The sequence below is a fragment of the Alligator sinensis genome, unplaced genomic scaffold (genome assembly GCF_000455745.1).
Source record: "Alligator sinensis unplaced genomic scaffold, ASM45574v1 scaffold1046_1, whole genome shotgun sequence".
In the NCBI taxonomy this organism is placed as follows: domain Eukaryota; kingdom Metazoa; phylum Chordata; order Crocodylia; family Alligatoridae; genus Alligator; species Alligator sinensis.
In genome coordinates this window covers 1,630,637-1,649,809 of record NW_005842174.1, presented here as the reverse complement: position 1 = coordinate 1,649,809, position 19,173 = coordinate 1,630,637, and the positions used below count along the sequence as shown (strand labels likewise).

The following is a 19,173-nucleotide window of genomic DNA, read 5'->3' as shown; positions in this document are numbered from 1 at the left end:
AAAAAAAAAAAAAAACAAAAAAAAAAAAAACAAAAAACAAAAAAAAAAAAACAACAACAACAAAAAATCCTGAACATTTGCATGGAAACTGGGTATCTCAGCTGCCTATTTCATGATTGGATTTAATAATACATTTTGGCAGTTTTTTGTAGATATACATTATATATCTTATTGTCTGTATCAAGTCTCCATAGTGGAGACATACATTATATATCTTATCCTCTGTATAAAGCGCCGGTCATACAATGTATGTTAACATATTCTACTTTTAATTACCCTGTGGTAACTGGTTACCCTAAAAATAATAGCTGATCCTATCCCTCTCATTTTTATGCCATTGCAGAAACTAGAAGAAAGATTCAGATTCAACAGACGAGATCTCATTGGATTTGAATTTACAGTGCTTGTAGCTTTGGAACTGGCCCTCTACCTTCCTGAAAACCAAGTTTTACCTCATTATAGACGTCTCGCGCAGCACTCGTAACCAAAGCTACATTCCAGCAGATCGCCGGTGGCTCTGGAGATGAACAGCATTACACAAACACTTTGCTGCTGAATTTGACACTTGCCACTGACCTTTCCTATGCCATAATGTACATCCTCCCATGCCTACAGCTAGTTCAAAGTCTGCAGCATGACTTCTTAAGCAGTCAAGATGTACATTAATGATGCATATGCCAAGTCTGGGAGATGGTATAGAAAGGGTTATTGAACTTTTATTTTTCTTTGGACATTAAAGCACAAGTGATTCAAAGCCAGCTGCCATTGGCTGCTGGCTATTCTTATTTACCTTTTCAATTTTATTAAGAAACTGTCAGTTCTTCCTACAAATGATGCTACGCTAGTTGTTCCCTTGGATTTTTTTTTTACCTTTATTTTGTTCCTTGAGTCTAACGGGAGCATCACTTCCATTCCAAACGATACACTTCAAATAATATTTCTAAGAATTTTCTTGCATTTTTACATTAACGAAATGCATATTTATTTTTTTAAAGATGTGCCTAAAACTGACTGGTCTGGTACCAGCCCTTTTTAAGTTAGTTATGTTGCATGGTGGTGAATCCTGAATAGCCATTTATTCTTTACCTGCATTTGCCTTGCATATGGTGAAAACGATTCCGGTATATCTGCACTAATATCACATGGGGGGGGCTGTACTATAAATCGGTAGGTCACAAGATTTTAAAATTGTTCTAGTTCGGCTTGCTTAATACCTGATTACAGGTTTGATTTTAAAAAAGGAGGAAAGATGATTTGAAAATCCGGCCATGAATTATCGCACTTGTTGAACAAGGTACCTGCAGCAAAGTAATTGCCATCTTCATTTATTCTTCAACAGAAGATAATCGCTTAATACCGCGATTAAATCATATCATTCGTTGTTTTGATTTGTGCTACTGTTCTTGATAGTCTGAAACTAAGCAACGTTTTATATACGACCGAGTGTCATGTATGAGCTTTTTGTGCTCTGTCCACAAGTGTTTCAGCCAGTGCAGTTAATGCTACTGAACTAAGCCAGTGAAACAAAGCATGGCCAGTTCTTAAAAATGCTACTCTTTTACTCAGTTCTTCCAAGCATTGTGCCACTGTGACGGTCCTGGGACCGGTCGTTTGCACATCCGTGCAGCCACTTGGTGGCTGGTCTCCTGCAGCGTTCTGCTTATGCCAGGGTTAAATAATTTCTTCTAGTCCCAGCTATTCTTCCATTTGGGGGATGAGTTCTGAAGTGTTTTGGACCCTTAGCAACCAAGTTAGTGGCTCTTGGGTTTTTTATCTAAGCAATATTATGATATAAATAAGCTGTCTTGTTTGTGAGGAGCAAAATTTAAAAACTCGGGTGTTGTGATTGACAAATGTTGCGTTTAAGTTTGTGAACCTGTCTCGGGTATTGGACCTCACTGCAGTAAGGCTCCCCGGTCTCTGGGACGAAGTACTGTCACTTCTAACTCCTGCCGTCATGATAGGCACAGACGTGGAGCTGGAGGTTTGTTAATCGGCTGCTTTCCCAAAGGGCAGCCTGACTAAAATTTGCAGCAAACTTACTAGACCCTCTTCCTGGCTCAGCAGTGTGAGGTGTAATTTTAATACAGATAACTGCAACGATCCCAACCAAGTCACAAACTCTGTTATGTTTAATAGCTTTAGTGCAAGTGCAGCTCACGAGCAGTACTCAGGACGTGAGCTTTAGTGTCACCTTTGTGCAAAGTTGGTGCAATGGGTATCTTTTTAAATCTAGGACAGTTGTAAGAACAAAGTGAAAAGAGAACAAATGTCCACCTTGCCATTTTTTATTCCCCCCACAACCAAAAAAAGGCTTGAGAAACATCCCACTGTTTTAAATTTGCTGAGCGTCCCTAAGGCCAGTTGTGGACGTTCTTGTGCATTGAAGTATTAAATATATCTGCTTGTAAATGGGTTTGCCAATTGAAAAAAGCTTCACTGCATTGCACTCAGCGCTCCACAATCTGCTGCAGATTCCTAGCAACTCAGCCTGTATCCTTTTTTTGCCTGGGTATAATGAAGGTAAGTTCATTGGCACTTGAATTTGGGGAGGAAGGAGTCTTTTCTGTGTGCTGGTTTGCTTGTTCTTTTCCATAGCAGCACCGGTTAACTTTCCTCTTTAATATGCAACAGAAGAAAGATGCTCTGAGTGAAATGTGAATATTTGAAGGCTCAGCCCTGAAGCCTTTACTTAGACAGAATTTCCATCGAATGCAATGGAACTTGTACCTGGCAAATGCCCATAGGAGTGTAGATCCTTGCTTCAGTGCATAGGTGGGCAAGTTATGGGGTTTTTTATTATTCCCCACATTGCTGGGAGAATAAACAGCTTTGTTCTTCGTAGAGTTTTGAGCGATCTCCCTAGAAATATTTATTCCAAGCCTCTGCACAGGCACATCCCAAGTTCTTGAGCTGTGAAGCCCAAGATAATATGGGCAAAGTATGGCATCGTGGACTTGGTCATTCGCAGTTGGCACTAAAATTCCTCTAAGAAGTGGCAGGCAAGTCCTGCTTGCTACGGCAGAAATCTTGTTTCAAAGTCATAAGGACCAAACTGTTGTTTTTAATCCATAGTCTACAGCTGGCACAGTGGGTACCTGTGTCTGCGACTCTTCTGTGCAGAAGCAGTGCTGCTGGCAAAGGCAGTGACTTGTATATGTTTGTGTGTGCAGTGTTAGAGGACTTGGCTTTCTCATCCCCAAATTGGAAGGCTTGCAGTCCTGCTGGGTTCAGCTCATCCTTGTATATTTATCTTATTATATTTATCTTGTCATACAGACACTGCCACTGTGTGGCAAACTGTTCTCACTGCAACTTTATCAATGTAAAAACCAAAATGGGACGCAAGGTGAGTTTGGAGAGAGGTTTTACAGTGTACGTACCAAATTAAAGAAACAAAAGCTCTTTGGTTGGAAAAGAAGTGCTGGTTTCTACACCGGCACGTCGGGTTTAATTGTGTATGTAACCATGTAAATATGGTGCTGCTTTGACTCGGCACAGAAAATCCTCGTGGGAGAAGCGTGTACTTTTTTTTTTTTATGTAGGCAATACTGTGCTCTGGTTTTGTGTCCCAGTAATTTAATTTCAACTCTATTTGTAATTTGTCCAATCTTCCAAGGACATTTGTGACATTAAGATGCTGTGAAATAAAAATTGGTTTTTTTATACATACTTTGTAACCAACCAAATTCAAGGTGTGTAACGTATTGTCTCTCTTTAAATCTTCCTTGAAAGTACACTTCAGTTTTGGAGCCTTCACTTTGTCTCTTCTTGTGTATCAGGTATGCCAGAGGCAAGGATTTCTTAGAGTGGATCCTGTTGTTGGACCAGTTATGTAGCTGGGATAGTTAGACAAGCTTTCGAATGCAAGGCATTATTCATCAGGTCTCTAATCACAGGAACAGGTAGGAGGGAGAAAATCAATTTAGAAAGCCCAGTCATTGGGGTTTGTTTTTTTAATCCAGGTACTTAATCTGTTGCTGGCTCTTTGCCAATTCAAGGAGGGAGTTGCAAGTACAACCTAAAATCTTTAGAAAGACTGCACAAGCTGGGAGAGCTGACTGAATGCGAGAAACCCCCCGATGCGTTGATATATGTAGTCGTTCTGTTCTAGCAGGCCTAAGAGAATGGCACGGTTGTTACAGGCTCTGTAATCTCTTCAGCACTGAAACAATTTCATTTAGCAAGCAATCTATCAATAGTTGCTTGCCAATGCACCCAGACTTCTATTTTTCTTTTTCCTGCCCTGCAAAGCCAACCTGCTTCCTAAAATAATGTTAAAACTCTTTGAAGTAACTCCCGGTGTCTGGCAGCCTCAAGGGCTGCTTTTGTCTCCTCCATGTGACAACTTAATAAGCTAGATAAAAAGCATAACAATGTCCTTACACACATAATTTAGACAGCTAATTCTGTCCCACACTCTCTGAATCTGAGCCAGTAGCAGCTAATCCCCAATTGCTAAAATAGAAAACAGTCCACAAAGGTCCTCAGAGTGAAGGTTCAAACCAGATGCTTGTTTCAATGCTCATTTTTAATAGCAGGTTACATTAGGAAAGAAAGAGGGGGGGATGTTGCATTTGTCAAAATCTGAGTTTTTTCACCCCATGCTGCAGGCCTTTTTAGGCCCACTGCAAGTCCAGCAAAAAATAGATGCAATTTAGGGGTGGGGGTGAAGCAGCCAAGCAAGGAAGCCACTAACTGGGCTTGTGTGAGACTAGCATTAAATCTTGGACACATTCTCTTGTTCTTTTGTCATGTTCATGGAGTAAATGACAATAAGAGTCAAAACTGTTGTTTTCCCCTGCAAAGATTTTTGCTTTTAAGATGAGTTGCAAAAGGCTGTGTTATGAAGACCCAGAGCAAGCCCGAGAGCAACTACTTTCATCCAAGTGTTGCTTATTTATGGAGTGAAAGATGGGTGTGAAAACTTGGATAAGAACTAAAGCACTCTGCTGGGAATCTGGGCATTATTCTTCTCCTGCAAGGGGAGAGCTGGGAGACCCTCATGTCACCTGTACCAATATGTAGGATCAGTGCTGTCATGCACAGTGCTGCCTCAAAAGCATTTTTATGAGCATGGGTAAAATATCCCTGATCTTATAGATGCAGAAATGAGATGCAGAGCAGTTAAGTGGCTTGCCCAGAATCTCATCCTGTCACTGCCCAAGTCATGGGAGAGCTGCAACTAGAATCCCAGGACAGGATACCAGGCTCCCAACCTGTAGACGACGCACGAAGATGGTTTGCCTGACACTTGCATGAACTCTTTATTTTTTCACTTAAACCTCTGCATCAAAGTCACGGTGCGTTTAGTTTGAAAGTGTGTACCAAGGCCAGAGCCAGGCCTTGTAGGTACAGGTCTGTATGTGAAGGGAAAAGAAAGAGCAACCATTTGCTAACAGTGATTCTCAAGCAGGGTGTCTGGTGGAGATCCTTTTCAGGTGGTATGGGGTGCCACATGATGAGGTGGCAAACATGATACTCAAGATAAACCCAGAGATTGCAAATAGTACTCCATGCTGTTAAAAGCAGGCTGACCTGTTATGATCTTTCTGAGCTCCTTGCAACTGTTAGTGAAAACTAAGAGCTGGCGTTGTCAAAGGGGGCCTTGACCCTAGGCTTGAGAACCAGTGTATTGACCTGACCCATGGAGGAGCTGAGCTGTGACAACTTCCACTGCTCTTGGAGAGGCTTGAAACCCATCTCCTACATTGGAGAGTGTGGGGACAGGAAAGCTGAAGCTGCTTGTATTGCAAGGTGGTAAATATTTCAGACTAGAGGCAAGTAGCCCAGAGAGGAGAAGACTGAAGGGGAGATTTGATAGCAGCCTTCAGCTCCCTGCAGGGCGGTTGCACAGAGGATGGAGCTGGACTGCTCTCAGTGGGGGCAGATGATAGAAGGAGCAATGGGCTCAAGTTGCAGCAAGGAAAGTTGAGGTTGGATATTAGGAAGAATTTTATTACTAAGAGGTAGTGAAGCACTGGAAAAGGTTACCTAGAGAGGTTGTGGTCTCTCCATCCTTGGAGGTTTTCAAGACCCGGGTAGACCAAGCCTTGGCTGGGATGATGTAGCTGGGGCTGGTCCTGCTTTGAGCAGAGGGTTGGACTAGATGTGACCTCCTAAGGTCCCTTCAACCCTCATTTTCTATGTAATGGCAGGTCTAAGGTTATAGCTGGAAAAGGCTGCAGGTAGGATGAAGCATCCCCTTTCTCATCGGTTTTGTACGGAAGAATGTGCTTCAAGAAAGGACATTGTTTGCTGAAATGGAGAAGCCAGAAGTCCAGACCCAAAGGCTTCCAGTTTGCGCGGTATGAATGCATGCGAAGACGAGCAGCCCTGAGACCACTATGAACCTGGCGCTGGGGGCTACCCCGGAGGTAAGCGAGGATGTCACAGATACGGGAAGCTGAAGCATTAGGAGCTAATGAGCAGAGGAGTGAGGGGCACAGCCTCTGAATGGGAACTTCCTAGACCTTAAATGTTGGAGGAAGCAAGTGGGAGAGAAACAGTGAGGAAAAAACCCTGGTTGCACCCAGTCCACTCCCCTATCAGCATCCGCTCTCTCGGGAGTTGTGTGTCCAGCTGGCTCCCCTGCAGCTCGAGCTATACATCCGCGGCAGGCGAACGCCGCATCACGACCTCCTCCGTATTCCCATCGTGCCGGACCGAGGGCTGGTGTAGGGCTCTCTGCACCAGGCTGGCTTTCATCAGGTGAAGTAAAAAGCTTTATCTAAGTCGCCCAACCTACAGCTCCAGGCGGGAGGAGGACAAAAGGAGAGTCACACGACCAAAAGTCCGGCTAGAAAAATAACACCCTGGTTCAAAATGATGTGCCCTTCCCCTATTTTCTATCATGGGTGGTTATCTCGGGTCAAAGAACCAGCCTGTGCATCCTTGGGGACCATCTCACCGCCCCCCGCGCTGATAGACGGGGCGACGGCCGGACCCGGACCCAGCGCCCGATGAGGCTGTGCCGAGGCCCTCTGCTACGTCCAGTCTAAGAGGCCCTGTCCAATAACAATGATCCACGGAAACAGATTTTCATGAAATTTTAAGATGCATCATCATTATTTCTGCACAGATGTATAAACTCAGTATGGACAATAACTGTGGATAGGTCTATTTTGGTCACATTAGAAGAAAAAAGAACAAAAACTCAACGTTTTCATTATTTAGAGGCCCCATCTGGTAAAAATAATCCACGGAAATGGATTTTCATGAAATTATAAGATGCATCATCATTATTTCTGCACAGATGTATAAACTCAGTATGGACAATAACTGTGGATAGGTCTATTTTGGTCACATTAGAATAAAAAAAAAATGGATGTTTTCATCATTTAGGCACCCCAGTCTAAGAGGCCCCATCCGATAAAAAATAATCCACGGAAATGGATTTTCATGAAATTTTACGACGAATTCTCCTTATTTCTGCACAGATTTATAAACTCAGTGGGAATAATAACTGGATAGGTCTATTTTGGTCATATTAGAAGAGGAAAATTATTTTAAAATGGACATTTACAAAGTGCAGCTTCAAGTATGTGAAGCCTAAATGCAGCAGTGTGTTTCCCATCCACGTTCTAACCAGGCTCAACCCTGCTTAGCTTCCTCAGGCCAGCGCGCGCAGCCGCAGCAAAAGAGGGAGGATGCGGCCCTCCCCTTCCGCTGACGTTAGCGCGCTGCCCCGGAAGCGCTCGCAGGCCCTCTAGGATCGCTTCCGGGGGGCGCCTGCCTCCTTCCTTCCTTTTCCGGCGCGGCGCGTGCGAGGTAGGTGGCGGCGCGGTGGGGTCGGGGCCTGAGGGGAGCGGGCTGAGGGCCGGGGCCGCTGTGACGTGCTGTGCCGCCCAGGTGCGTGCGTGCGTGTGTGTGGGTCGGTGCAGCGGAGCCGGGCGCGATGCAGAACGACGCGGGCGAGTTCGTGGATCTCTATGTGCCGCGCAAGTGGTGAGTGAGTGAGCCCTGCCCCCCCCATCCTCCCACCGCCGCCTCCCGCCGCGGCGGAGGCCCAAGAGCGAGCGCGGCCGCGCGTCTCAATGAAACGCCTCTTGCTTCCCCTCCCCCCCAGCTCCGCCAGCAACCGCATCATCGGCGCGAAGGACCACGCGTCCATCCAGATGAACATCTCTGAGGTGAGGTCGGCATCTCGCTGGGGAGCCTTGTGCTCGCGAGCCCTCGGCTTGGAGCCCCTGGCTCGGGAAGTCGTCATAGGCCTGCGAACGCGTCCTAGAAACGCAGGGCCACGAGAGGGGATCGGGTCCAGGCAGAGACGGGGGAGCGTTATGTAGATGGGGAAGCTATGCATATATATGTGGGTATATATACCTGTGTGTTTGTGTGTACAGGCAGTCCTCGTACTTACGACACGACTGGTTCCTGAAAACGGCATCTTAAGTCAAAACATCGTAACTCGGAACCAATTTTCTTATAAAAAAACCATGTTATAATGGGGGATTGGTTCCTGAACCCAAGGCGTGATACCCTGTTTTCACTAAAAATACCCCAGAACTTTGTACTCAATCAATTATAGATGAGTCATATAGCTACATTAATGTATGTAAATTGTAAATAGCAATCGCATGGACTTGGAAGGACGTCTTTGAGGTGACTTTGCTGGACTTTTTTTGAAGGGCTCTTACCGGGAGTCCTGGCTGCAGGGTTTTCTGGAGTCTCATCTGCTTTCTTAAAGAAAGTGTCCAAGGAAGTTTGGACGGACGCTCTCCAAGGAGATGGGCGATGCAGCGAACTTGTTCCTTGGCGCGGCGCGGCGTGGCGTGGCGTGGCATCAAGCGTTGTGAAGTCGAAATTGACATCATAAAGTGTAAACAGGGTGTCAATTTAGAAACGTTGCAAGTCGAGGACTGCCTGTATGTATGTGTGTACATGTATGTGTGTGTATAGCTTCCCCGTCTCATTTTTATGTATATGATAGATATAGATATATATATATATAGATAGATAGATGTATTATAGATATAAAATATAATATATAACATACATACATACGTATGTGTGTGTGTGTGTGTATGTATATATGTAATAAACAGTAATTTAGACAGAGAAGCTATATATACATTTGAACTTTTCTCAAATGAAAGAGATTTTTACAGCCTCCGTAGGTGCCTGTTCCACTGCTTAACTTGCCTTGGTTGTCAGTTTTTATCTACTCTAGATTTTTGCTGCTAATTTCGGCTGCTTACTGGCTGTTCTGTGCCCAGCCCACATGAGAACAGTTGATCGCAGCTCTCTATATAGCAGCCGTGCCCGTGTTGGATACGGCCCTCCTTTGGGTCGTAAGTGGGATCCATCAGCGGTTCCCAAACTCTGATAGATTGCACATCCGCCAATTTAAAATGGTACAACCTTGAGTACCGCTAGTGCGGTTTTTTTTTGGTTCAGCCATAAGTCCCACCAGCAAATTCTTGCCATATGAAGTAATTATAATAAATCTGTTAAAATGTATCACCAACAGGTTGTCTGCATACCAATGATGGTACCCATACCACAGATTGGGAACTGCTGTTCTAGACTAAAACCATTCTTCAGTCACATTTTCTCAACCTCTTTTTCTTGTTTCTTTCAAATCAGACTTCTGATTTTTCTGTTTATACTTCTTGAAGCGCAGTGCTGGACACTGGATGCAGGGTTGGTTCTAGCTTAGTCCTAACTAGTGCCCATCAGACCTAACTAGTGCTGAGACCTAACTTGTGCCCATCAGCGCAATAACTACTCACTGTGACTGACACTCGGTTGGCATCCTAAGAGGACATTTCTCCATTGTACCAGCTTCATATAATGGACCATAAACTGAATGAATCGATAGTAACAGCCTAGATCCTGTCCTTCAAGACCTGCTCTCTGACCAGTTATTCTGCCATTCATATTGGTGCATTGGATTCCCTTTCCCTCCCCCCTTTCCAAAATGTAGGACTTTGCATTTATCTTTAGTACAGTTCATTGTGTTGATTTCTCTGCGTGTCTCCGATCTGTCAAGCTGAATTTAAATTCTCTTCTGCAAAGTGCTGACAACTCCCTTCAGTTCAGTCATCTGCAGATTTTATTAGACTTGGTTCATCATCCAAGTCAGTAATTAAATAAAACAGGTTCCCTGGGCGACGCTTCTTAACACACATTTCTAGTGTGACAGTGAAGCACTGCTTGCTAGGCGTGTGCGAAACAGATCGTATTTGTTTCGAATTTAGCCCAAATCCAGGATAGTGATTCAGTTCATTGGTTCGGATCACTGTCGCCAACTCAATTTGGCCAAATCTGAAGATTCAATGCTGATTCAAAGAATCAGTGATTCAGCCATAGACACAGCTTTGAATATTTTTTCTACATACTTTGAGGTACCAGGTGCAGCTCGTGAATGCTGCGATGCTGGGGCAGATGGAGCATCCCACAGGAGCACAGGGGACTGCCCCACGTGCTCGGCGGCAAACCCAGAAGTGGACCAAAAGTACTTCTGGGTCTGCTGGGGAGCATGTGGGGGGCCCACCTGTGCCCCCATAGCTTGACAAGTGGCCATGGGGGGACCCAGAGTACACCCCCCCCCCCCCCCCCCCCGACCTAGGAGGCACCAGTTGCCAAGCCAGGGGGATAGGGGGGGTGGGGCTCCTAAGTGGACTGGAAGTGCTTCTGGTCCACTTCCAGGTCTGCTGCCAAGCACTCTGGGGAGCCTCCTGTGGGACGCTCCATCCGCCGCAGCATTCACGAGCCACCTGGTACCTTGAGGTATGTAGAATAAGCATGTAAAGCTGTATCTATATCTGAATCTTTCTGAATCTCTCCAAATGGATTCGGAGGGTTCCAATTCGGTTCGGAAAGATTAAAAGGACTCTTGCTTTGATTCAGATTTGGAGATTTAGTCACCGAATCAGGCTGAATCTCTGCCAAATTCAATCGGGGACCAAAGCTTCGCACAGCCCCTCACTATTTGAATACAGATTTTTAGTCACCCACCTTTACAGTTTCTTCTGGAACATATTTACCTAGTTGGTACCTCCCTTTTAGTTGGAATCTAGTATAAAACCTCCGGCCGTCACGCTCTTATCTCAAATTCCTTTGCCAAATACCTTCTCCATGTTGTGGGATCTAATTTATTTTGGCAGTTTACTTTAGCAGTCCTGCCTCTGGCACTTTGTACAGGGTTGTCTTTATAGTTGAAAAACTTGATAATTAAACTTCCCTGGATGATGGTAATGTCAAACTGCAAAAGCATAGAACTCATGATTATGGAATCATAGAAAATTAGGGTTGGAAGGGACTTCGGGAGGTCACACCTAGTCCGATGGTTCTCAGCCTGTTTTGTAAACATCATTGGCCAGTCCTGCCCCAGCCCTGCAGCGTGGGGGGCAGAGGGAGTATGGCGGACATGGGGGAAAGGGAGGGCCCAAGCAACGCCTTGCAGGCTGGAAAGTTTTTGTTTGCAACCCTTTCTTATTCTTGCAACCCACTTTTGCGTGGCGCTTCACAGATTGAGAAACGCTAATCTAGTCCAACCCCCTGCTCAAAGTAGGATTGACCCCAACTAGATCATCCCAACCAAGGCTTTGTCTAGCTGGGTCTTAAAGGCCTCCAAGGATGGAGATTCCACAGCTTCTCTGGGTAACCTGTTCCAGTGTTTTGCTACCCTCCTAGTGAGAGAGTTTTTTCCTAATATCTAACCTAAACTTCCTTTGATGCAACTGGAGACCATGGCTCCTTATTCTGCCATCATTAGTCTTGGACTCTATCTTTTCAGTTTGCTGTATGGGTAATATCACATAACTGTTAATGTCAGGTTTCACATAATCTTTATTACTTCATAGTGGGGATGATGCGACTCACTAAATAGCTGCATAAAGCCCTCTAGGCCAAGGGAAAGCCTCTGCAAACTTTTAGTGTGAAAAAATATTAGATGTTTTTAAAAATGATTTTATTTTCTGCAAATGTTAAGGAAAATTCTTTTGTTTATTTTCATTTCTCTACTGATCCCTAGTCTAAAAAATAAGAGTTTCTTATGTTTGGATAGATGGGGATTAGCTAAAATGAAAAACAAATCCTTGTGATATTTCCAGGGTTTCTGTGCGGCTTAGTTTTACACTGCCTAGTGCTCAGTGATCCCTTTCTGATAAACTTCCCCACAAGTTTAAAATATGAGATCTTTTGTCTCTGGCTTGTGGATTATCTGTCAGTGGAACAAGACTTTTTCCCACAGTTACATACAGTGCTAAATTCAGATAAACACATTCTTCCTGAAGGAGCTGATTTCCTTAAAGTTCCACTTGTATGCGATTTGTATTGGCCCCAAAAAAATTACTCTAAAAATGTTTTATATCAGGAAGGCTCGGTGGTTCTTTGTAGTAAATATGTTATATAACATTCCCTGTGAGGGAAAGAAACCCATAGTTGCCACTTTTAACATAGGCAGTTGGCTCAGCTTTGTGATTTCTGAAATTCCAACCAGGTATTCATTTCTCTGCAAAAGGTTTCACCTTGGACACTTTACTGTTGTTTTTAAGGGTGGGTAGGACATGGCAAGAACTGAGCACACCCAAAATGTCTAAAAATTATTTGATTGTAATTTCAGGTTGACAAAGTCACAGGCAGAGTCAATGGCCAGTTCAAAACATACGCCATCTGTGGAGCAATCCGTAGAATGGTAAGAATATTTTCTTGAAAATTAGGAGCCAAGTATGTTGCCTTTTAGATTGGCCTCATTATTCTTATGGTGGATGTTTAATCTCTGTGAACAGTTCATGTTTAGGTCCAGTTCCCTGTGGACAGTGCTTTTATCAAAAAGACTATGCTGCTTGGCGTGCACAGTATGGGAGAACAGGCTTGGCCCTATTCAGCTCTCATTTAAGTCAGTGAAAAGACTTCCTTTAATTTTAATGGGTGCTGGACCAGGTCCCGTATGAGTGTACAAAGGAATATAGCTAAGTGCACTCAGGGAATGGAAGGAAGTTAGTAGTGCAGAAAGCAGCAGCACTCTACATTCTCTCTGGATATAGAGGCTTTTATTAGGACACTCCAGGATTTCTCAGGACATCTAAAGCTGTTTTAAAGGTGAAATTATAAAACAAATGTCAGTTAGGGTTTATCTGGAACAGTGCCTCAGAGACGCACCATAAGCACATTCCCTTGTAGTATAATCTTTACATGTTTGTTCTAAATGGTTTTATTTTAAATATTAAATTCCCCAAAGTATATTCTGGCAAAATTACGCTTAAAGTGGTCTATCTTGCATCTCTCTTTTTTTAAATTTCTAACTGAAAAATTAGTAATTACAAACAATTTTTTTTTCTGATTAAAGGGAGAATCGGATGACTCCATTCTGCGTCTGGCAAAGAACGATGGAATTGTTTCCAAGTAAGTATGTTATCCTGCCCCTGGCAACCTTTGCAGTGGAATTGGTTCCCCCCGTTTCTCAAGCTCAGATCTTGATGAAAATATACGTATTTTAGTTTCTTTAAGATGCTTATGAAGTTGAACAGGAATATTTATTGAAGCTGCTGAAACGGATTATGAATTTGTAACGATTCTTGTCTCTTTTTTTTTTTTTTTTTTTTTTTTCCCCAGGAACTTTTAATTGAAGAAATTGATATGGAACATTTTGTTATTAAATAAACAGTTCAAACCCATCTTGTGTGAAATGTGTTCATGTCTTTGCTCAAGAATTGTGCTGAAAATTTACAGAACTGCCTACTTCTATGGGTGGAATATTCTGGCAGTCTGACATGTAAAAGTGTCTTACTTGAAAACTTAAATTTACCCTTTATTCCTTGGGTCTGTGTGTTTTAAATTTTCTCATGCAAATCTAGTGTTTGGTTCTAAGCATGGGCTACAGTATTACAATTGCTTTCTCTGTCACTTAGATAAAGAGTTGAATGTTCTGCTGACATAGCAGTCTGGAAACTCCCCTCTACTGTGGCAGGATATCTGTTGGCCTGTTCCTTGTAGAATTGCTTGCCTAGAAGAGAATAACACATGACCTGTTTGTAACTTAATTTGTCTGAGGGATTAAAATGTAGGTTCAGCTTCTGCTGATAGTGGCTTGCAGTATGCGTTTCTGACATTGCTACCTTCTCTAGGTTCCCACTGAAAACTTATCGTGTGTCGTTATGCAGAATGTTTGTTTCTTGGCACACTTTATCCAGATTGATTAAAGCTGGTAGAGACCAAAATGTTCAAGAACAACTTCATTTCTTTCATATACAGTCTCAGTGTTAAGAGGTGGGGAAATGACGACGTTCGCTGTCTGAGAAAATAATTTAGAATATCTAAACATTTCCATAAACAGCTTAGTAATCATTCTACAGGTTCTTTAATAGCCTATTAAACTTTTTACCTGCTGCCATGTTATTTTTAGCTATCTGACGAGCAGACCTCAGAGGGGAGTGCAGCCAGTTGGAATGAGACTACCCATGCTAACGCTGCCTCCGTTATCTGTCAGTTCCCCGTCTCTGGCTCACATCCGCTACATTGCACTTTTGACCTGAAGCATGCAGCTGTTCTTGCCTTCAGGTCTGAAAGAGTTGTTTCAAAGTTTATCATGCTTCAGGGGTTTTATTTCAATGGTGAGCATCAAGTTGGTGAGTGGGCATAGTGGGGAATTCAATACTGTATTTATGAAGCAGGCATTTGTGAAAGCAGAAACTGGATTGGCTTGGCTGGGATTCAGGCAGTGCTGACGCCCGGTGGAGATAGCAGACTTTGCAGTATGGGCATGAGGCTTTAAACTGTCTAAGCTTCACCTCCAATCTAGGATCTGAAGTACGTCTGATCTGCAAGGCTGAAAGGGTAGAACTGCAGCAACGCTGCTTCATGCATGTTAAGAAAGGCATTTCTACAAGATAACAACAGTTCTCAGGTGTCTGAAGTTGCCCCAGCTTCATGGGCTTAAAGGCACCAGAGTTTCAGGTACCATTTCCTTAATGATTCTAACTTTGATTTATCAACTTTGTGACATAGGGCCTTGGTATTGTATTTATAAAGTGGTATTCTCACATAGGGCGGTGAGAAACTAAATATCACATAGTAAATCCATCTAGGTGCATACCCTCATCTCTGGTATCAGTTACTAACACACTTATAGATCGCTAGGGGCTGTGTGTAATGCCATTGTTGGAACAGGCCCCAGTACTCTTGGCCAGAGCTACTGCTTCCTAAACAAGCATCTTAAGTTTCATGTCCTGTATTTATGGTGTGAACCCTTGCAGAGAATAAGCTACAACTGTTTCTCCACCACCCCTCCCCCAGGGGTTAGGAAAGGCAAGCGGAAGAGTGGGGAGTTGGAAGGTTTTGAAGACCTTACAGCAACATAAAGCCAAGGTAACCTTGCTCACCTTTCTTCAAACCTTAAGGTCAAATACTGTCACCCTCACAGAGCACACAGATTATTTAGGCTTACCAATATCTGATGCATCTCTTACAGCAAACGTAGATCTGTATATTTTACTTGCAGCAGGTGGTGATGAGAAATGTTGACCCATACTGTGCTAAAGTATTAAAACAAAAGCAGCAGCTATGAGAGTAGATGACACAAATGGAGAAGGGGAGGGAATGGTTGGCATTAAAAGAGATGTAGTTCCTTTCACATCCCATATCCTGAAATTCTTAGTGTTAAACCGCTAGAAATAGGGTTATAAGTAAATGTGAATCAAGCCAAAAGTGACCTGGGGGGGGTTCCGTTTTGTAGGTGGGATTTTTTTAGTGGGACCTTGATTTTAAGGGAATATTACATTTACTCAAAAATGCTCACAGGACTTTGGTTGGCTTTGGCTGTAAACCTCTTGGAAGTTGTAAGGATAAAAGCTATTTCAGCAATGGCCCTGTGTCTTAAAATAAGAAACTGGGGGCGGAGAGAGGGGGGAGATAGAGCTGAAGCAATCTCCCTGCCATCACTTGGAGGTGTGACTTGCATATATGTTTAAATTAAGCAATGAAAAACCTTCCCATCCACTTATGGTGTAGTCCCTTCCAGTATGTCTGTTCTTACAGTAAGAGGCACCACACAGCTATTCTTCAGCTGTAGGAATTCTGCATTCCCAATGTCATCACACTTGACTATCCAAGCCGTCCAACTTTTATCAATCCAATGTTGTCTCCAGCTTTACAAGGCAATGGCTGCCTTGGGATTGTAGACCTCATGTACTGAGCATACTTGGTTTTAGGAGAAAGTTGAGGAGTTTTGTAGGTGATCTCTTTTTATTGGACCAACTTTTAGGACTGAATAAGGTGAGACAAGGGTCACATCTGCGCTCATTTTCTTAGCCTGGTTTGATTTTGAAAATGTGTGGAATTTATAAAAGAGGAGTGCAAGTCTGCTGTTGTTTCTGTACATCATACCTCATCTCGGCTCATGTTGCGTTTGCAGTTCTCCCATGTTGTCTGAACAGATGCAGGGTGTTTGGGTACATATGTTTAGCAACTAGCTCTGGATTGAGAATCTTCAATGTAGCTTATTCCTTGTGGATTGAGGATTTGTGTGGGTGTGAGAAATTTAAGCTTAAAACCCTGCTCAGACCATCAGAAGCAAAAACCTTGTCCACTTGTTAAGCCAGCCCTATATTTGTTAACGTTTTGCTCTCCCCTCTATTAATTCTCAGAAGGCCTGAAATGCCAGCGCTTAAGGCTTAAACTTTCTCATTTATGTTTGCAGTAGCAGCTATGAAGGTAAAGCACATTTGCATGTTCAGCTGAAGGATTGCTCAGGTGATATGCTCAGTGCATGGATGTATGAAAGTGAATTGGCAAAGCCATCCTCTGGAACCACCTTTGCTGGGGCAGTGATCAGTTTTTTGTCTCTACCCCTTTTTTTTAAGATACTCCAGCAGGCAGACTTCAGAAAGCATTCTCCAGAAAGACTCTTTGAATGGGAGAGATTTAACATTGGCCCTTCTCCAGCCTTTGTTAGTTGCTTGCAGTAACAGGAGCTGCGTTTTAATTGGACTTGGGAATCTTTTTTGCTGAAATCTCTTAAATCAGCTATTTGTGCCTTGGCATTAGAATAAAATTTAGAATAAATGGAATAAACCTTTATAGGTGACAAATGCCCTGCTTACCAAAGAGCCTAAATATTACTGAGTTGCTTTTAGTTCTCAGAGATGCTTAATAATCCCCATGCATTCTTATGGTATTCCCACAGTGCAAACTGGGAACATAAAAGCCCCAGACAGGCATGAGATAAGCTCTCTCAAATGTCATATTTAATGTAATGCAAATCAATTAAAATACCAACATCTGTATTAAATGAAATTCCCACCTTCCTGCCTCAGTCAGATCTGTGGCTGAAATAATTTACTGCTGTAATGTCAGCTTTATTCTCTGCTTCATACGCTGTTTGCCAACTTCTGTACATTGCATTTAAGTAGCTTGGGTAATGAAGCCAGGCAAACATCTCTCACTTACATTTTCTAGTGAGAATCGGGAGGTGGCAGCTGTAGTGTGTGTTGAGACGGGGATGTTTCCAAACCCTCATCACTAAGGACTCAGCTTTTCAGACTTTTCTGTTGCATCAAGATTTATAAAATTCTTCCGTAAATACAAGTGCCCCTTTGACACCCGACAGCTGGAGATGCTTTCCCTGGTATCACTGCAGTGTAAAATGCCTTTTGTTTTCCTGTGACAGGAATAGTTCACATCCCATAGAGCCATGAAAGGGAATGAACTGTACTTGTACTGTACAGGATGGGCAGTTGCCCTTACATGGTGATATTGCACCAAGTCGTGAAATTCTTTTCTCTTACAAGAACTTGGCAGTGGCATCGTACAGACCTCTGCATTGAACTGAGCCTATTTCAGCATCTGCAGCCAAAGCACTGCTGCCTGGGCACAGCCTAGCAGCTGACTCTTTATTTTTAAGTTCACTTCATTCCTTGATAGGAACCTGCTAGTGCCGCAGTAATATAATGCTGCAGTTTATTTTTTCTCATTAAAAGAAAATCGGGCACCAAGTATCATGGTGTGCAGGAGATACTGGGAGGATTTGGGTTGTAGAGGCCCAGGTTCAGGGTGCTGTTATGTCTACCTGTAGCAGGGTTTATAGGGGGTAGCAGGGCAGGGCACCAGCAGGCAGCATAGGTGCACCACCACTCCCCTTCATACCAGCCTGCAGCCATCAGCATGGACTACTGGGTGTCTAGTGCAGCTCCCCAGGCTCTGTGCTGTGCAGCTGAATGCATGCGCTTCTGGCAGCATTAAACTGTGCACTAAGATGCTGTCTGCAGACTTCATAATGGGATGGCAGGGTAGGGACTCTTAGGATCCAGCGAATTCCCAAGCAACAGGAACAATTTGCCCTTTAGCATCCCAGGCGAACAGCTTCCTGCTTCCATGTGGGACCTATCAACCATGAGTAAACAGTGGAAACCCAATTAGGAGCCTTTTCCTGCTAGGAAGTAAACTATTGTTTGATAGGAGGCAGGACTGTTCCCCCTGGCTAATTCTCCAGCTGGAACGATAAGTGCTGAGGTTAGAAGAAGGTGAGAACTATTATTAAGCTCAATTGGAAGTCTCTACATTTATGGCAAAGAAATGGTATCTGAGAGTAGTGGCTATTGGGAAGAAACCAAGAAATGTGATGAGACTGAATCCAACTGGACTGTGGTTTTCCAGCACCCCATGGTAACTAACACTCCTGTTTGGGGAGATCTTGTTCTAAAGTCTTTATTGGACCTCAACTTAAAAGAAACTTTCCTGCTTTTTCCACTGTGATTTAAGGGACTGAGGTTTGGGACTGAATGGTGGGTGGTGTGCCTGTGTGTATGTCTTCTGTTGGGGATGAGAGGAAACAGCAAAAACAGTCTTTCCCAGGCAGTGTCCCCACTGGCCCTTGTTGGTCAATCCTCCATTGGAGATTTTTACGGTCAGATAGTTATTTTCCCCCCAGATTTCTGCTGTAACTGCTCGAGCATCATCAGCGTGGAAGCCACTTGCACCTTGCCTACATTGGGACTTGCATCACTGCTGGGCAGCTCTGATCATGATGATACCCAGTCCTTTTCACTGGAGATCACAGCCTGATTAAGGAGGTCAGTATCCTTGACCCCATTTTACAGACTGGGGGGGAGGGGGAAACAGGCACAGAAAGGGGAAATAAATTGTCTGAGGTCACCGAGCCAGGCAGTAGCAGAACCAAGACAAGAACCCAGCCCTGTGTTCTACCTGCCGGGTAACGTGCCTGCCTTT

General features: G+C 43.6%; 2 protein-coding genes and 2 long non-coding RNA genes across 4 annotated transcripts in view; 3 read left to right on the top strand and 1 right to left on the bottom strand.

Moving 5' to 3' along the window:
* The window catches only part of CABLES2 (Cdk5 and Abl enzyme substrate 2), a 34,208-nt gene extending 30,469 nt beyond the window's left edge, over positions 1-3,739 (top strand). Inside the window, exon 9 of the mRNA XM_025206830.1 lies at positions 344-3,739. Within this exon, the coding sequence (XP_025062615.1) occupies positions 344-484 (141 nt within the window). The 3' untranslated portion in view covers positions 485-3,739. The remainder of the gene's footprint in view (positions 1-343) is intronic.
* A 3,940-nt stretch (positions 3,740-7,679) lies between these two features.
* RPS21 (ribosomal protein S21) lies at positions 7,680-13,625 on the top strand. The gene is made up of 6 exons (XM_006025932.2): positions 7,680-7,770; positions 7,852-7,947; positions 8,069-8,132; positions 12,572-12,643; positions 13,298-13,353; positions 13,564-13,625. The coding sequence occupies exons 2-6, from the start codon at positions 7,898-7,900 to the stop codon at positions 13,571-13,573; spliced, it is 252 nt and encodes an 83-aa protein (XP_006025994.1). The 5' UTR covers positions 7,680-7,770; positions 7,852-7,897; the 3' UTR covers positions 13,574-13,625.
* Positions 13,626-13,750: 125 nt separating this feature from the next.
* Positions 13,751-17,561, bottom strand: LOC112550657. Its single transcript, XR_003094610.1, has 3 exons — positions 17,395-17,561; positions 15,395-15,482; positions 13,751-13,954 (listed from the first exon to the last, which is right to left on the bottom strand). It is a non-coding gene; the product is annotated as an uncharacterized LOC112550657 (long non-coding RNA).
* Positions 17,562-18,061: 500 nt separating this feature from the next.
* LOC112550656 overlaps positions 18,062-19,173 on the top strand; it is an 18,006-nt gene continuing 16,894 nt past the window's right edge. Inside the window, exon 1 of the long non-coding RNA XR_003094609.1 lies at positions 18,062-19,016. This is a non-coding gene — a long non-coding RNA (uncharacterized LOC112550656). The remainder of the gene's footprint in view (positions 19,017-19,173) is intronic.

What these genes read in the sequence shown, in the direction of transcription:
- RPS21 (XM_006025932.2), top strand. Translation starts at nt 7,898, where the DNA reads ATGCAGAACGACGCGGGCGAGTTCGTGGATCTCTATGTGCCGCGCAAG. An exon ending in TCCAGATGAACATCTCTGAG is followed by an intron (nt 8,133 to 12,571) that starts GTGAGGTCGGCA and finishes TTGTAATTTCAG; the next exon opens with GTTGACAAAGTCACAGGCAG. An exon ending in GTGGAGCAATCCGTAGAATG is followed by an intron (nt 12,644 to 13,297) that starts GTAAGAATATTT and finishes TTCTGATTAAAG; the next exon opens with GGAGAATCGGATGACTCCAT.